Here is a 16,055-nt window from a genome sequence, read left to right as displayed (position 1 = left end):
GCTCCTTAAGCAACAGAGACCCCTTGACTGAACACATGGCACTTTCTAATGACAATGATCAAGGAGATTTGTCAACTCTTATTAATACGTAATTTAATAATAGATGTATGATACCTTTATAAATCTGGACTTCAACACATCAATGGCTTCCACCACAATTTTGCTAAAAAATTCCCTCAAAGCATTCAGGCTACAGTGCCACAACAGAGTGAGAAGAGAACGGTCTACAAATGCTTGGCGAGTGATATTTGAAAGTAGGTCATCCCTCCTGAACATTCTATATACACTTTCCAGAAGGCCTGATTGTGTGATACATGAACTCCTAAGAAAAAAAGAAAATTATATAAACATTCATGCTTTGAACAAATATTTATGAGTGCACATATTTAATAAGCAAAGTAAGTGCCAATGATTACAAATTAGAAAAATAACATTAAAAATTATATATATAAAAATCATGAAATACAAGAAGCATTTGTACATGAACCATATTATTTACTCATCCCCAGAAATCTTCATGCCAAACTTAGGCATTAGGAAGAATAATTTTTTTCATTTACTTTCAAATCTGGTCTTGTTTAGAGAATATCTGGAAGGCTTTGGAAGGGTCTCAGGCTTAAAGACAATCATATTTCCAGCATTTGAAACTCACGAATTGTGATGTAAAAATGCTAGTCTCTTCCTACTAATGAACTACCATTCCTATTTCCTATACAGAGATACATTCATCTGGCCCTTTATTTTTTCAACTGGGAAATAAGATATTTAAATGATCACCGATAGGGTTCTGTCTATAAATATATAAATTAGGAATACAGAGTTAGTTTTCTCACCTATAAAAATAAGGGGTTAGGGCAAAGTGAACATTAAAATCCTTTCAACTTCTAAAATTCCGATGCTCAGAAGTTATATATGAACCAGGGCAAAAATATTAGATTCAGAAGGTAATTTGGTCATAAAATTTTAAGGTTTCAGGACATTACTAGATGCTACATGGGCTTTTCTAATATTCATTTGGGCACTATCCTAGATTTAAATCCTCTTGAGGAGGTTCCTGCTATGGAGCACAGTAGAGACGAACAGCCCTAAAACATTCAGATTTTATATAAAAAGCTAAAAGAAGGAAGAAGAAAAGCAAAAGAGCAAAAATCTGATTTTAAAAATGGGCCAACAGTACTGCTCAGCCATTAAAAAAGACAAAATCGTTCCATGTGCAACAACATGGATAGACCTTGAGGGTATTATGTTAAGCGAAATAAGCCAGACAGAGAAAGACAAATGCCACATGATCTCACTCATAGGTGGAAGATAAACACACACACGGACAGAGAGAACAGTCTGGTGGTTACCAGGAGAAAGGGGGTTGGGGGGGGGATAAGCGATAAAGGGGCACATTTATATGGTGACTGACAAATGACAATGTACAATAAAAAAAATAAAAATAAAAAATAAAGAGTCAGAAAATACAGAGTTTGGATGTTTAAAGGAATGTTTAAAAAAAAGTTACTATAAAAAGAACAAAGTTTTAGGACCCACGCCTATGCTCTCTTTCAGGCTGGAGTGACAAAGGAGAGCCACACCCTCCCACACTGTCCTCTGGCGCTGCTGAGAGAAACACCACCTGGCTGGCTGGTGCCAGGCTCTCACACCAGACCATTTCCTGGGTTCCTCAAAAATAAATAAATCAATCATAAAAGTAAATTTTAAAAAAATGGGCCAAGCGATGGTTTACTGAAAAATGAATGCAAATGAGCATTAAATATATGAACATATATGCTCTACTTCACTCATAACAAAAGAAATACAATTTAAAGCAATACTGAGAGATCCTTCTCACCTATAAAATTGCAAAAAATCCAAATGTTTGAAAATATACTCTATTGGCATGACTGTGATGAAATGGACACTCTCATAATATAGCCCCAAAAGAAGGGATGTGGTGATTATCTAGCAAAATTACAAACGCATTTACCTTTTGGTTTACATTTAGGAATCCACTCCAAAGATACAGTGGCAAAATACAAGAGGATATAACACCAGGCTATTCACTGTGGCATTACTGTTACCAGAAGATTGAAACCAAAAGTCAACCAGTCGGCAGTTACTTCAAAATACTGTGACAATTCCACACAATGAGCAATTATATAGCTGTTTTAAAAAAAAAGGAATAAGGAAGGTCTCTATGTACTGATATGGAGTGATCCGTAGAAGACATGAAGTGGGGAAAAAGGAAGGTGAACAGGCAGAAATGGAATAAGAAAGGAGACAGACAGAGCAAGACTCTTGAACACAGGTCATTACATACTGATGACTTTCGAATCATGTAAATATGTTACATATTCAAAAAGAAAGTTAAGCCAAAAGCAAAAAGATAATCTCTAAAATCTGAAAATGAATTAAAACAAGCATACCTAACTAAGTGGTGTAATAACCACATATTGAAAAAAATTGTATCGAGTGATTTTGGAACACAAAATTTGACTGTATATCCTTAGAGAGTATATTCTAAGTAAACTATAACTAAAATGAAAAATTTAAACTTTTTCCAGTTGTCATTATTCTTAGTAGTAATACTGGTATTGTTATTTTTGAAAATATTTTATGTATATTGTAGGATAAAGCAATTAAGTAATGATGGAATCTATTGAAAATAATGTAAAGGAAAAAAGAATAAGAAAAAAATGAATTAAAGAAGGTAAATAATAAAAACCCCATAATGTTAAAATTAAAAGGGAAATATCAGTATGGTTTTTTTTCCTTTAAAAAAAGATACGTATTCCTTAGTTGTGTCAACTGAAAAGGTATAACAGCAATGCAACCCCCTAGGCAGCACTAAGTTCACGGAGGACCCAGACTGTGGTCTCTGAATACCACTTCCCATTGTAAAAGAACCAGGTCTCTTTGAAAAAATGGCTGATTCCCCTCAAGATGAGCCTAAGATAATTTACTGAGCCAGAAAATAATTAAAAGACATCCAAGATTAATGAAGTCATATGAAAGAACATAAGAGCCAGCTTGCAGGACTCCCACGGGCCACAGATGTGACAATCTGAACATCAGAGAGAATAATGACTGCAATTGATTGAAGCATTTTTGTTTTGTTTTTAAAAGTTCTAAAAATGAAAACACACTAGAAAAAATTTAATTTTCACAGAGAAAATTGTAGCTTTATAGTAAGTTTTAAAACTGGGCTATGAAATCCTCCAGCTTTGTTTCTCTTTTCCAAAATTGTTTTGGCTATTAAGGGTGTTTTGTATTTCCATATAAATATTAGAAACTGCTTGTCAATTTCTGCACACACAAAAAGAGGCTTGCTGGAATTCTGACAGAGATTGCCTTAAATCTATATATCAATTTAAATAGAACTGTCACGTTAATATTGAATCTTCCAATTCATGAACCTGAAATGAGTCTCCATTTATTTAGATTTTTAATTTTTGAATTTCCTTCAGCAATGGGTTGTTCTGTTCAGTGCACAAGTCTTGCACTTCTTTCATTAAATGTATTTCTAAGTATTCAATTCTTTTTGATGCTATTATGAATTGAATTATATTCTTAATCATAGTTTCAAATGTTCTCTGCTCATATATAGAAATACACGTGATTTTTGAATATTGATTCTATATCCTACAAATTTTATATAATTGTTTATTAGTTCAAATAGTTTTCTGTAGATGGTTAGGCTTTTCTACCTCATGCCATTTATGAATAAAGACAGTTTTGGTTGCCTTTTATTTCTCTTTCTTGCCTGATTGCACTGGCTAGAACCTCAAGTACTATGTTGAATGGAAAAAGGCAAATGTCCTTGCCTTGTTCCCGAACTTAGGAGGAAAGCAGTCGGTTTTTCACTATTAAATACTTTGCTGGATATTGGCTTTTAGTAGATGACCTTTTGTCAGTTTTATCATGAATGGGTGTTAGATTTTTGTCAAATATTTATCTGCATCCACTGAAATGATAATATGGCTTTTGTTCTTTATTTTATTAACATGGTGTATAATATTAACTGATTTCTGGGTGTTAAACCAGCCTTGCATTCCTAGGACAAATCCCAGTTGGTTACAGTGTATAATACTTTTTATATGTTGTTGGATTTAGTTTGTTAATATATTTCTGAGGATTTTTGCGTCTATATTCATGAAGGATACTGGTCTATAATTTTCTTGTGATGTTTCTGTCTGGCTTTAGTATCAGGGCATTACTAGCTCACAGATGAGTTGGGAAGTGTTCTTTCCTCCTCTATTTTCTAAGGAGTTTATGAAGTGTTGGTATTATTTCTTCTTTAAATATTTCATAAAAATTCACCAGTGAAGCTATCTGGTCTGGACTTTCCTTTGTGGGAAGATTCTAAATTATTAACTCAATTTATTTACTTGTTAAAAGTATACTCAAATTTTCTATTTCTTCTTGAGTCAGTTTTGGTAACTTGTGACTTTCTAGGAATTTGTCCATTTAATTAGGTTGCTGAATTTGTTGGCATAACGTTGTTTATAATATTAGAGAAAACTATTAGGGAATAATCTCTATATTAGAGAATAATCTTTTTATTTTCTGAGAGGTCACTGGTAATGTTTCTTCTTTCATTACTAATTTTCATGAACTGTACCTTCTCTTTTATTCCTGGTTTGTCTAGCTAACAGTTTTTCAATTTCATTTACCTTTTCAAAGAACCAATTTTTGGTCTCATTGATTTTTCTCCATCATTTTTCTTATTTCTATTACATTAATTTTCACTCTAATCTTTTATTATTCCCTTCTTTCTGCTTTGCCTTCAGTTTAGTTTTCTTTTTCTAGATTTTAAGGTGAAAGTTTAGATTACTGATTTAGGATCTTTCTTATTTTCTAATGCAGACATTAAAAGACACAAATTCCCCTCTAAGCACTGCTTTAGCTGCATCTCATACATTTGGATATGCTTTATTCTTATTTTATTCAGATTAAAATACTATCTGATTTCCCTCATAATACCTTCTTTGATGCCAGGGTTACTTAGAAACATATTGCTTAATTAATTACTTAGAAATATTTTTGGATTCCTCAAGTTTCCTTCTGTTATTGATTTCTAATTTAACTTCATTGTGGTCACAGAACATACTTTGTGAGGTTTCAGTTCTTTTAAATTTATTTAGACTTAGTTTTATGGCCCTATCATACGGGTTGTCCTGAAGAGTGTCACATGTGCTCCAAAAGAATGTGTATTCTCCTGCTGTGTGAAATGTTCTATAGTTGGTTAATTACGATATTTTTAAAAATGCAAATAAAAGAGAATGAAGTACTGATTCATGCTATACCATGTATGAACCTCAAAAACATGCTAAATAAAGAAGCCAGACATAAGAGATCACATATTGTATGATTCTATTTATATGAAATGTCCAGAAAAGGCAAATTTATAAAGACCAAAAGTAGATTAGGGTGGCCTGGGCCTAGGAATGGGAGTGAATTGTAAATGGTCATGTAGGATCTCATTGGGAGGACGAAATTATTCTGTGGTGATGGCTGTACCACTTGGTAGTTACTAAAAATCACTGAATTATATATTTAAAATAGGTGAATTTTATGATATGCAAAATATAACTCAATAAGTTAAATTAACATAGATATTTACATATTCAATATAAATAAATGGAAAAAATAAAAATAAAAACTCACTGGCCACAATTAGAAATAACCATGGCATCAAGCCCTTATTTTTAAATCAACAATCATTTCCATGGTATTTTATTAAAATATAAAAACTATTTTAGGCAACCAAACAGCCCTAGTGATGAGGGCAAGTTTTTCATTACAGTATAATTCCAGCTAGTAAATTTAAAAGGAATAAAAGAATTTAAAAAATGACACTGGCAACTCCTGACGAAATAATTTATTTTGGGCAACAATCATGAATGGATGTTAAAACCATTAACAAAAGGCTACAAAAAGACATGGCTGATCAACCTTGGCATCAGCAAAATTGGAACCACCAGACACCATGCGCCCCGAATGCCATGAACATGAAGTCTGGAGCTTCTACTATCAAGGAATTTTGCCAAAACTTGAACCTGAATCTAACTGAGCTTTTAGACTTAACTTTCCATTTACAGGAAACACAGGGGCTGGAGAAACAAGATAAATAAAAGAACAGGATAAAATTAGAAGAATCCGCAGTGTAAGATACTTCACAAGACAAGTGTCCAGGTTTCTTCAACAACAAAAGAAAATTTAATAAAGGGAGAGGACTGTTCTAGATGAAGACAGACTGAAGAGACACAATGGTGAAATGCCATGTAAGGCTCTTGTTTGGATCAGAATTAAAATAATCCATCAGTCTAGAGCATGTAAGACTACTGGAGAAATCTGAACATGAAATTACTGATAATTTTCTTCAGTTGATAACGGTACTATAGCTACTTAAATTACAGTAACAACAGCAAAAGAGAAAAAAGCTAAAAGGGGTAATGAAGGTGGAAAATGCCGACACTTGTTCCATCTGGACGCTCACTTTTAGTTTTACTGTGAGCTTTGAGTATATTTGAAACTTTCATAATAAAAATCTTTCTCTTCCTCAAAGAAAAACAAAAATACAAAATAAAATGTAGTTGTAAGAGTTGAGTGCAACCACTACTCCACTTTTTCTGGAAAAGAAGATTATTTCCCACAGAAATAAAATGCATATGGTTTCTGGGATCCCAGACTAGAACAGGATGACTTACTTGCTGGCAATCTTTTTGAAAGTGGATTGAAATAATTCTTCCATAACATGTTGCCGTTCGCGACAGAGAATTTCTGTCATCAACTGCAACAATATGGGACTTTGAGATAATTCCAATGCATCTAGAAACTAGAAAAAAAAATACATAACAACAATAATGATGATAACAATAACAATTTTGTTGGGTTTTTATTTTTGTTTTGTTTTTACTAGTTCTAATAAAAAACAAACAGAAAATTATAACAGAAGTTCATAGAGAATTAACAAATGCTAGTTTTGCAGATACAATGAATGCCCGGCATAAATATTTGAGTTTTGATTGTTTTAAGGTTTTGCAGATATTTTTACCTGCACCCACTAACCCTTTCAGGATGTTCTCTTTACCCACAGGTCCTGAAATTCCATACCGATGTGCTTTCCCTGAGGTCTTCCTTCACTATTCCCGGCCCTCTGTGGGCCCTTGTACTCTGCAGACGTGTCTCTTCCACATCACTTCGTTGCACGGCAGAGGTTCTAGGCTGCTCATGTAATGTTCTCATCTTTACTCTCCCATTTTCCATCTCAATGTTTGTTCTACTTTCTAGAAGTATCTTCAATCTTATCTTCTGTTCTGTGAAGTGCTATTTTTTAATTTTGCTTTTATATATTTAATTTCCAGGAGCCCTTATTTGTTCTCTTTCATGGACACAATAGCTTTTCTCATCTCTGAAGCTACTCTGCAGTTTCTTTGATGTGTTCTCATCTCCCTTTGTTGAATCAGTCCCCTCTGAGTTCCTTTTTCCAGTTGGTTTACATCTTTCTTAGGCTAGAAGCTTTCTTTAAATGTTCAGTGATTGTTTGCACTTAATTTTACATTAATGCATTTGCATTAAGAGAAAGCACTAAAGATCCACTTAGAATCTTTGTGGATGTACCACCATTAGCTGACAGATTATTGGGGAATAGAATATTTAGGTGCACAATGGTGTCACCCCATCAATTACCTGCTAAGTGCAGAGAGAAGATACCATTCAATAGAGAGATGTGGCCATCACCACCTTAACCAGACTTGAGGTCACTAACAATGGGACAGTGACACTATTTGCTCCTGATACGCTATTGTTGCCAAAAAGATTAGCCTAAATCTCATGACCAAGCTTTAAGTGTAACTTCCAGTTTAGAGGAAATACAGAACGCAGGACAAGCTAAAGAACACTTCAAGGAAACAATCAGACAAATAGGGGACTACATCCAAGAGAAGTACTCTGGTTTCTTCCAAAAACTCAATGTCATAGAAAAATAAAGGGGATGGGGTGAACTAGTAATATAGAACTAGTTCTATATTAAAAGATACTAGAGACATGATAATTCGATGCAATCATTAATTTGATCCTGGTTTGAATAAACAAGCTAAACATGGAGACCTTTGGAGAAATGTACTTGTGGACTACACAACAGGTGGTAGTGGAGGAATGTTACTTTTTTTAGTATGACAACAGTATTGTGCCTATTCTTAGGATATGCATGCTGAAGTATTTAGGGGTAAAGTATCAGGAGGTCTGAAACTAAGTTGCAAATGTATCAGCCAAAACACACACACACATACATATACAGATAAAGTAAATACTGGACCAAAATAGTTAACTGTTGAATATGGGAGACAGTCATATGGATGTCTGTTTTACTGTTCTTTCAACTTTTCTGTATATTTGGAAACAATAATGTAAAAAGGATGGGGAGGAGAGCACCTGTGTGGACAGGTGCTGTCTGTAAACTGGCCTTTCCATGTGGCTGCCTGGCTTCCTTACAGGATGCTGACTGGGTCCCACAGACCAGGGACCCCAGAAAGAGAGTCAGGAAGAAGCTCTAAGCCTTTTATGACTAGTCTTGGAAGTCATGCAGCATCACTTCCATTGCATTCTTTTTGTTATGAGTGAGTCTATAAGACCAACTCATACCCAACGGGAGGAAAACCAGACTTCGTCTATCAATGGGAAAGTCACACTGTAAGAAGGACATGTGGGACAGGGTATGTTGGTACAGCCATCTTTGGAGAATATCACCTGCCACACCTACACCATGTCTTTATCTCTACTCTAGTACTTATCACAGTGTGTCTTCATCATCTGTTTCTTTCTGTTTCTGTTTACTTCCTTGCTTTACTACAAGCTCCTTGAAAACAACGTCTGCATTATTTTTGAGTATTCAGACATTAGCCCAGAGCTCAGTCCATCAGGAGTATGGTAGACCACTACCCACATTTTAATGGTCATTCTCTTAGTTTTTGTTTAGTGGTTGAACCCAAGTTTTAGTTGAGTATACGGTTGCCCAAAATTACAACATTCACAGCCCTGCTTGCAGATGTACGTGATGAATGGGATGTCAGCATAACTGATTTGTGCAAGTTCCAAATTAAGCCTTTAAAGGGAAGGGATATGTTCTCTACTTTCCCTTCCTCCCTCTTGTTGGCTGGAAAGGAACAAGACAGCGGGAGCTAGAGCAGCCAGACTGGACAAGATAGAAGCTATGTACAGAGGACGACAGAGAAAAAGGGCAAAGGAGACCAGGTCCCTGTTGACTGTAGAGCTAACCTAGTTTGCCAATCCAGAATTGTACAGAGGAGACAAATAATCTACCACCTTGTTTAAGCCACTGGTATTTTAGGGATCTTCAGCTGTACATTAAATAATACAGGTGATAATCACCAAATCTTTCTCAAATAACCACTACTCAATTAAATTTTAGAAACTGAACTATATCAGTAATATTCTATTTCTTTGTTCTTTTTGGTATTATTCTTGAAAACCTACACATTATGCACAAAAATATTCTTATGCATAAAATATCCCACAACTTAAAAATGGGTGGAAAAATGAATTCCAAAGGATTCAGAGATGCATCTGCCTCCACAGATACCAGCTTTCAAAATGAATTAAACTGATTCTTAAAGTTAGAACACTTCTCTGACTCGGAATATTTCACTTCTTTTCATCAAAAAATGTAACAGAAAAACAGCCAGTGTTTTAATTTTACTTGGTACTACTAAAAACTAACCTTTTTCATGCAGTCCATATAATTACTGTACCGCAGAGTTCCTGGGGGAAATTCTTCAGATTTCATAGGAAAATTAGAAACGATGAGCTTTTCAAGAACATGCTTAAGTTCCTCAAGACTGCCTCCAGTAAGATTGGTGAAGAATGGAAGAAGAATTACAGCTTGACCCTGTGGAGCAATGCAGACAGATGAAATTGCACTAGTTGTGGCTTATGGATCCCACAGAATAAATAAAATTACTGCTTCCTAAAGAACTTGCAAATAAAGCACTGTGGATTCAACGAGAATACCTTCTAGATTACAGCCAAAACCAATGCGAACGCGATCTGTACCTCAGCTTCTACTCTAGAGGTCAGTGGGCCAACTCAGGGCGATGTACATGTACAGAAACAGGATACCGTGTGATGGTTCTGTATGTGATCTCTCCTTCTACAAATGCTCTGGTAGAAATATACTGGATAAGCTTTGTGTGGAAAGAACATGAATAACCTATGAGGTAATTTACAGATATTCCTTGAAGAACTAACTGAGAACTTCATACTGAGCTGAAGGGGAACTAGGTGTTGTTTCCTATCTTCTTTGTGTGGCAGGTGAGTTCCCAGACTCCCTCATGTTGAGAAATGAGAAATTTGATTAATCACATAGAGGAGAAAATTCCATAGAAATATCCCCATGATCCAGAAAAAAGACAGCTTTCATTGAAGCCACATTTTATTAGAGTATAAAATCTAATTATTATAGGACTCTAAAAAGACAATATTTATTAAGTTATTGACCCTAAAAATTACCAAGATATTTTATATTATTTACTAATGGAAAAATGATAGTTTAAATTCTGTCATTGATTAATACAGTAATTCTCAAAAAAGCCATTTTAAATCATATATATGCAAAGATAAATGTTAATTCTTCTAAGTATAGCAATCTCATTGCAATTATAGTTATCTTTTGGAGAGACATACTAAAGTATGTACACATCAGATAACATGATGCCAGGGGTTTCCTTCAAGGTGATGGGTGGGAGTGACTGTATAGCTGGACAAACACACCCACACACAGATGGCTACTGAGGCTGGGTGATAGGTACACGGGGGTTTATTGTGCTAGTCTCTCTGATTTTGAATATGTTTGAAATTTTCCATAATTTTTAAAAAGTAGAAAACATCAGAAATATGCAAAAATATAAAATGGAAAATGTAATCTGAAAAAAAATCCTTTTTACGGGCTGGCCCAGTGGCATAGTGGTTAAGTTCACGCACTCCACTTCAGCGAGTGGGCACTTCAGCGGCCCGGGGTTCACGGGTTTGGATCCCGGGCACAGACCTACACGCTGCTGCTCATCAAGCCACCCTCAGGCAGCAGCCCATATACAAAATAGAGGAAAACTGGCACAGATGTTAGCTCAGGGACAATCTTCCTCAAGCAAAAAGAGGAAGATCGGCAACAGATGTTAGCTCAGGGCCAATCTTCCTCACCAAAAGAAAAAAAAGTCATTTTTAATCACTTGCCTTTAAATGTAGACCCAACTTCGAATCAGCAAGTAGACTAGTATATGTTGTAAAGACTTCAGGGAAAGCTCTGTGATTTGTATTAAAAGATACAGACGAATCAATCTAAAGAAGGAGAAATAAAAACATGATATATTTCTATACTATGCCTCTAATTTCCCTTAACACATTTTTCAAATTTTTAAATTTCAGAAATGACCTACAAATTTGTTCTTGGGCTTCAACAAAATTTCAACAATTCTTGTTCTGAAATATTTTTAAACTATGATAAGACAATGCACAAAGGCACACTAAAGGATGAAGTATAAGAAATGATAATGAGTATAAATGATCACAATGTAAAATCATAGAAAAAGTATAAAATGTAAGGTAATCAGCAATTTTCCAGTCAAAATATTTTTTACTTATCAAACCAATGTGCTTTTCGGGAAACACCCTTCCAATTTTTAAAGATCCAAGTTACAGAGAGTCCAAAACAACAAACACAATTGCATTTTTAACATCTCTCAAAATACCTGCAAAATTTTTGCCAACAATGTCAGCACTGCTGTTTTACTTTCAGGAGCAGAACCTTCTGCCCACCACGAATCACACTTCCCCCAGTTCTGCAGAATTACAGTTGCAAGTTTCAGTCCTTGGTGTTTCTGACTGGCTCGATCCCTGAAGCTCTGATCTAACATACCATTCAAAACAGTGCTCACCTGAAACAAATGGGTTGTGATTGAAGAAAAATTCTTAATATCGAGACTGACAGATATATAAAAAAATTTACTTTATTTTAAAGCTATTCTTGAAAACTGAAGATGCTATTTCAATAATAGCTGTTTACTTCACAACTCCTCAAATTTGAAAACAGCCCTTTAAACATGTAAATTTTCCCATAAAAGCATAAGGTGGTCTCATTTATGAAATCACGCTCACCCTGCTATTTCTTGCTTTCTTAGTTGGGAGCACTCTCGATGGGAGAAGGAGGTAGCTCTCTTCTGTCACCATCACCACCATATGCCCATGTGGTGGGCATATTCACACACACACGCAATGCACACATGCTTGCGTGCACAGATTTCCTATCCCACCACCTCTCCAATAGAAATATCCTAATTTTGGTGAGATTTATATGCAACGCTCCTATCATTATTACAACATAAACATTTTCACAGATACTCCAAGTCATAAGCTACCCATACTTTTCCTTTCTTGCACAACATTTTTTTTCTTTTTTGGTGAGGAAGATTTGCACTGAGCTAACATCTGTTGCCAAGCTTCCTCCTCTTTTTTTGGGGGGGGCTTGAGGAAGATTAGCCCTGAGCTAACGTCTGTGCCAACCTTCCTCTATTGTATTTTTGTATGTGGCTCGCTGCCACAGCATGGCTTGACGAGTGGCGTAGGTTTGCACCCAGGATCCAAACCTGCGAATCCAGGCCACTGAAGTAGAGCATGCCGGACTTAACCACTACGCCATGGGGCCGGCCCCTCTTGCACAACATTTTGATCTCCCTAAAGTTAATACTCATCTGCTTTCTTTGCTGTTTTCAATGTGCCTATCATTATTCGCCATCAAACTCTCCCAAATTAATTAAATCTCCTCAAGACATCTAAACACATCAGGAAGTCTATCAGCTCCATCTCTGGCAGGAGCTCCATCTCTGACAGCTCCTGCTCTGGAATGTCAGTGACTGCTGCTCCCTGGTTCTGACTTTAGCACCCTCCAGGAGACTCATCCACCTCTCCGGGTTCAGGCCGAGTTCCCAAATCCAACATCTCCCTCTTTCTTGGCTGACTGCCTTACTTCAGTAAAGTACTTCCTCCAGCAGCTTCCTAATGAGAGGTGCACAGGAGACAGACTCCTTTCAGATCTGGCATGTCTGAAACATCTGCATTCAACTCTCACACATAATTGATAATCTGGCCAGATTCAGAACTCCAAGTTGAAAATCTTCTGTCCCGAATTGTGAAGAAAATTTGCCTCACAGTCTTCCAGCGTCCACATTGCTGTTGTGAAGACAAATGTCATTCAATTTCTTGAGCCTTTTAAATGTAATCAGATTTTCTCCTGTAGAAACTTTTCAGAATCTTTTCTCAGGGTGAATCCCCAGGGTTCTGAATTTTCAAGAAATATGCTCCATGTGGAGCTGTTTTCAAACACTGTGCTGGACACTCAATGGCCCTTTTCCATCTTGAAACTCAAGGCCTTCATTTCTGGGAGATTCTCTTGAGCTGTGTTATCCATGAAGGCCTTTCCTTGGGCCCATCTTTCCCCTGCCGTGGAGGTCCTGGTGCTGCACCTTGTAGATGGATCCCAAGTTTCTCCACTTTTCTCTTCTATTTCCTGTTTTGTCTTTTTCTCTATTCTCTGTGAGAGTTTCTGAATTTTATCTTTCAAATCTATTTCATTTTTAATTTCTGATGCTTATGCTTAATTCCCAAGAATTCTTTTTTGTTCTCTGATATTCTTTTCCAGTAGCAATTCTTGTTTCAGTATCTTCTCTCATCTCTCTGAAGGTTTTTTCTTTTTACATTTCCATCTCACTAGACAGTCTCTGCTTGAGTGCTGTCTTCCTGCCTGGCCCTGTTAGAGCCCCTTTCCTCGGAGCCAAGGTGCTCCTTGGCTGCAGGTGCACATGGAGGAACTGAGTCAAAGCACTGTGCGGTGGGCAGGGCTCACTGGCAGTGAGGGTCACTATAAGCTGATCTGGCTGGGCAGTGATGACAGCATCTTTATTTTCTCTTAGGCTCGTCAAAATATTCTGATAGCCTGCCTATGGGTATATATCTAGCTGACTGTATTCTGGGAGCCAAATTAGGAGAAAACAGCTAAAAGTGTCAAAGTTCAGAATTTAGGCAGGCTTTCACCTAACTTCCCTGTATTCAGGATGGTATCCTTAACCACAGAAATACAAAGGATTACAAGAGACTATTATGAACAATTATACACCAATAAGTTGGACAACCCAGAAGAAATGGATAAATTCTTAGAAACACACATCCTACCAAGATTGAATCATGAAGAAATAGATAATCTGAACAGATCAATTACTAGTAAAGAGATTGAATCTGTAATCAAAAACCTCCAACAAACAAAAGTCCAGGACTATATGGCTTCACAGATGAGTTCTACAAAATATTTAAAGAACTAATATCAATCCTTCTCAAATTCTTCCAAAAATTAAAAGAGGACAGAATACTTTCAAAATCATTTTATGAAGTCAGCATTACCCTGATAACAAAACCAGAAGAGGAAACTACAAGAAAAGAAAATTACAGGGAAATATCCTGATGAACACAGATGCAAAAATTCTCAACAAAATATGAGCAAACCAAATTCAACAATACATTAAAAGGATCATACACCATGATGAAGTAGGATTAATTCCAGGGATGGAAGGATGGTTCAACTTATGTAAACCAATCAATGTGATACACCACATTAACAAAATGAAGGATAAAAATCATATGATCATCTCAATAGATGCAAAAATATATTTGATAAAATTTAACATCCATTCATGATAAAAACTCTCAACAAACTGGGTATAGTGGAAATATAACTCAACATAATAAAGACCACATGTGACAAGCCCACAGCTGACAGCATACTCAACAGTGAAAAGCTGAAAGCTTTTCCTCTAAGATCAGGAACAAGACAAAGATGCCCACTCTCACCACTTTTACTGAACACAATACTGAAAGTCCTAGCCAGAGCAATTAGGCAAGGAAAAGAAATAAAAGGCATCCAAATCAGAAAGGAAGAAGTAAAACTGTCTCTATTTGCAGATGATATGATATTATACATAGAAAACCCCAAAGACACCAAAAAACTGTTAAAACTAATCAACTAGGTGCCGGCCCAGTGGCATAGTGGTTAAGTTCACGTGCTCCGCTTCAGTGGCCTGGGGTTCGCAGGTTCCGATCCTGGGTGTGGACCTATACCCTGCTCATCAAGCCATGCTGTGGTGGCATCCCACATACAAAATAGAGGAAGATCGGCACACATGTTAGCTCTGGGCCAATCTTTCTCAAGCAAAAAGAGGAAGATTGGCAACAGATGTTAGCTCAAGGTCAATCTTCCTCACCAAAAAAAACACAAAAAACCTAATCAACTAATTGAGTAAAGTTGCAGAATACAAAATCAATATACAAAAATCAGCTGTGTTTCTATACACTAATAATGAACTAACAGAAAGTGAAATTAAGAAATCAATTCCATTTATAATTGTGTCAAAAAGAGTAAAACATCTAGGAATAAATTTAACTGAGGAGATGCAAGACCTGTACACTGAAAACTGTAAGACATTTATGAAAGAAATGAAGACACAAATAAATGGAAAAATATTCCATGCTCATGGACTAGAGGTATTAAATATTGTTAAAATGTCCAGACTACTCAAAGCAATCTACAGATTCAATGCAATCCCCATCAAAATTCCAAAGGCTTTTTTCAAAGAAATAGAACAAACAATCCAAAAATTTGTATGGAACCACAAAAGATCCCAAATAGCCAAAGCAATCTTGAGAAAGAAGAACAAAGCTGGAGGCATCACACTCTCTGATTTCAAACTGTATTACAAAGCTACAGTAATCAAAACAGTATGGTATTGGCATAAAAACAGACACAGAGATCAATGCAACAGAAGAGAGAGCCCAGAAATAAACCCATGCATATAGGGTCAATTAATTTACAACACAGGAGCCAGGAATATATAATGGCAAAAGGACAATCTCTTCAATAAATGGTGCTGGGAACTGGATAGCCGCATGCAAAACAATGAAACTGGAACACCATCTTATGACACTCACAAAAATTAACTCAAAATGGATTA

At 36.0% G+C, this 16,055-nt stretch overlaps 1 protein-coding gene across 10 annotated transcripts in view; it reads right to left on the bottom strand.

The window, feature by feature from the left end:
* Window positions 1–16,055, bottom strand: part of PRKDC (protein kinase, DNA-activated, catalytic subunit) — a 194,384-nt gene that overhangs the window by 95,079 nt on the left and 83,250 nt on the right. For all 10 annotated transcript variants that reach the window (XM_058564533.1, XM_058564542.1, XM_058564534.1 and 7 more), the window contains 5 exons: window positions 11,751–11,936; window positions 11,236–11,340; window positions 9,728–9,895; window positions 6,696–6,823; window positions 115–322 (listed from right to left, as the gene is read on the bottom strand). In XM_058564533.1, coding sequence (XP_058420516.1) covers window positions 115–322; window positions 6,696–6,823; window positions 9,728–9,895; window positions 11,236–11,340; window positions 11,751–11,936 — 795 coding nt within the window. The remainder of the gene's footprint in view (window positions 1–114; window positions 323–6,695; window positions 6,824–9,727; window positions 9,896–11,235; window positions 11,341–11,750; window positions 11,937–16,055) is intronic.

The sequence above is a fragment of the Diceros bicornis genome, chromosome 21 (genome assembly GCF_020826845.1).
Source record: "Diceros bicornis minor isolate mBicDic1 chromosome 21, mDicBic1.mat.cur, whole genome shotgun sequence".
Lineage (NCBI taxonomy): Eukaryota > Metazoa > Chordata > Mammalia > Perissodactyla > Rhinocerotidae > Diceros > Diceros bicornis.
The sequence above is the reverse complement of the archived record's forward strand: the minus strand, read 5'-3'. Positions and strand labels throughout refer to the sequence as shown.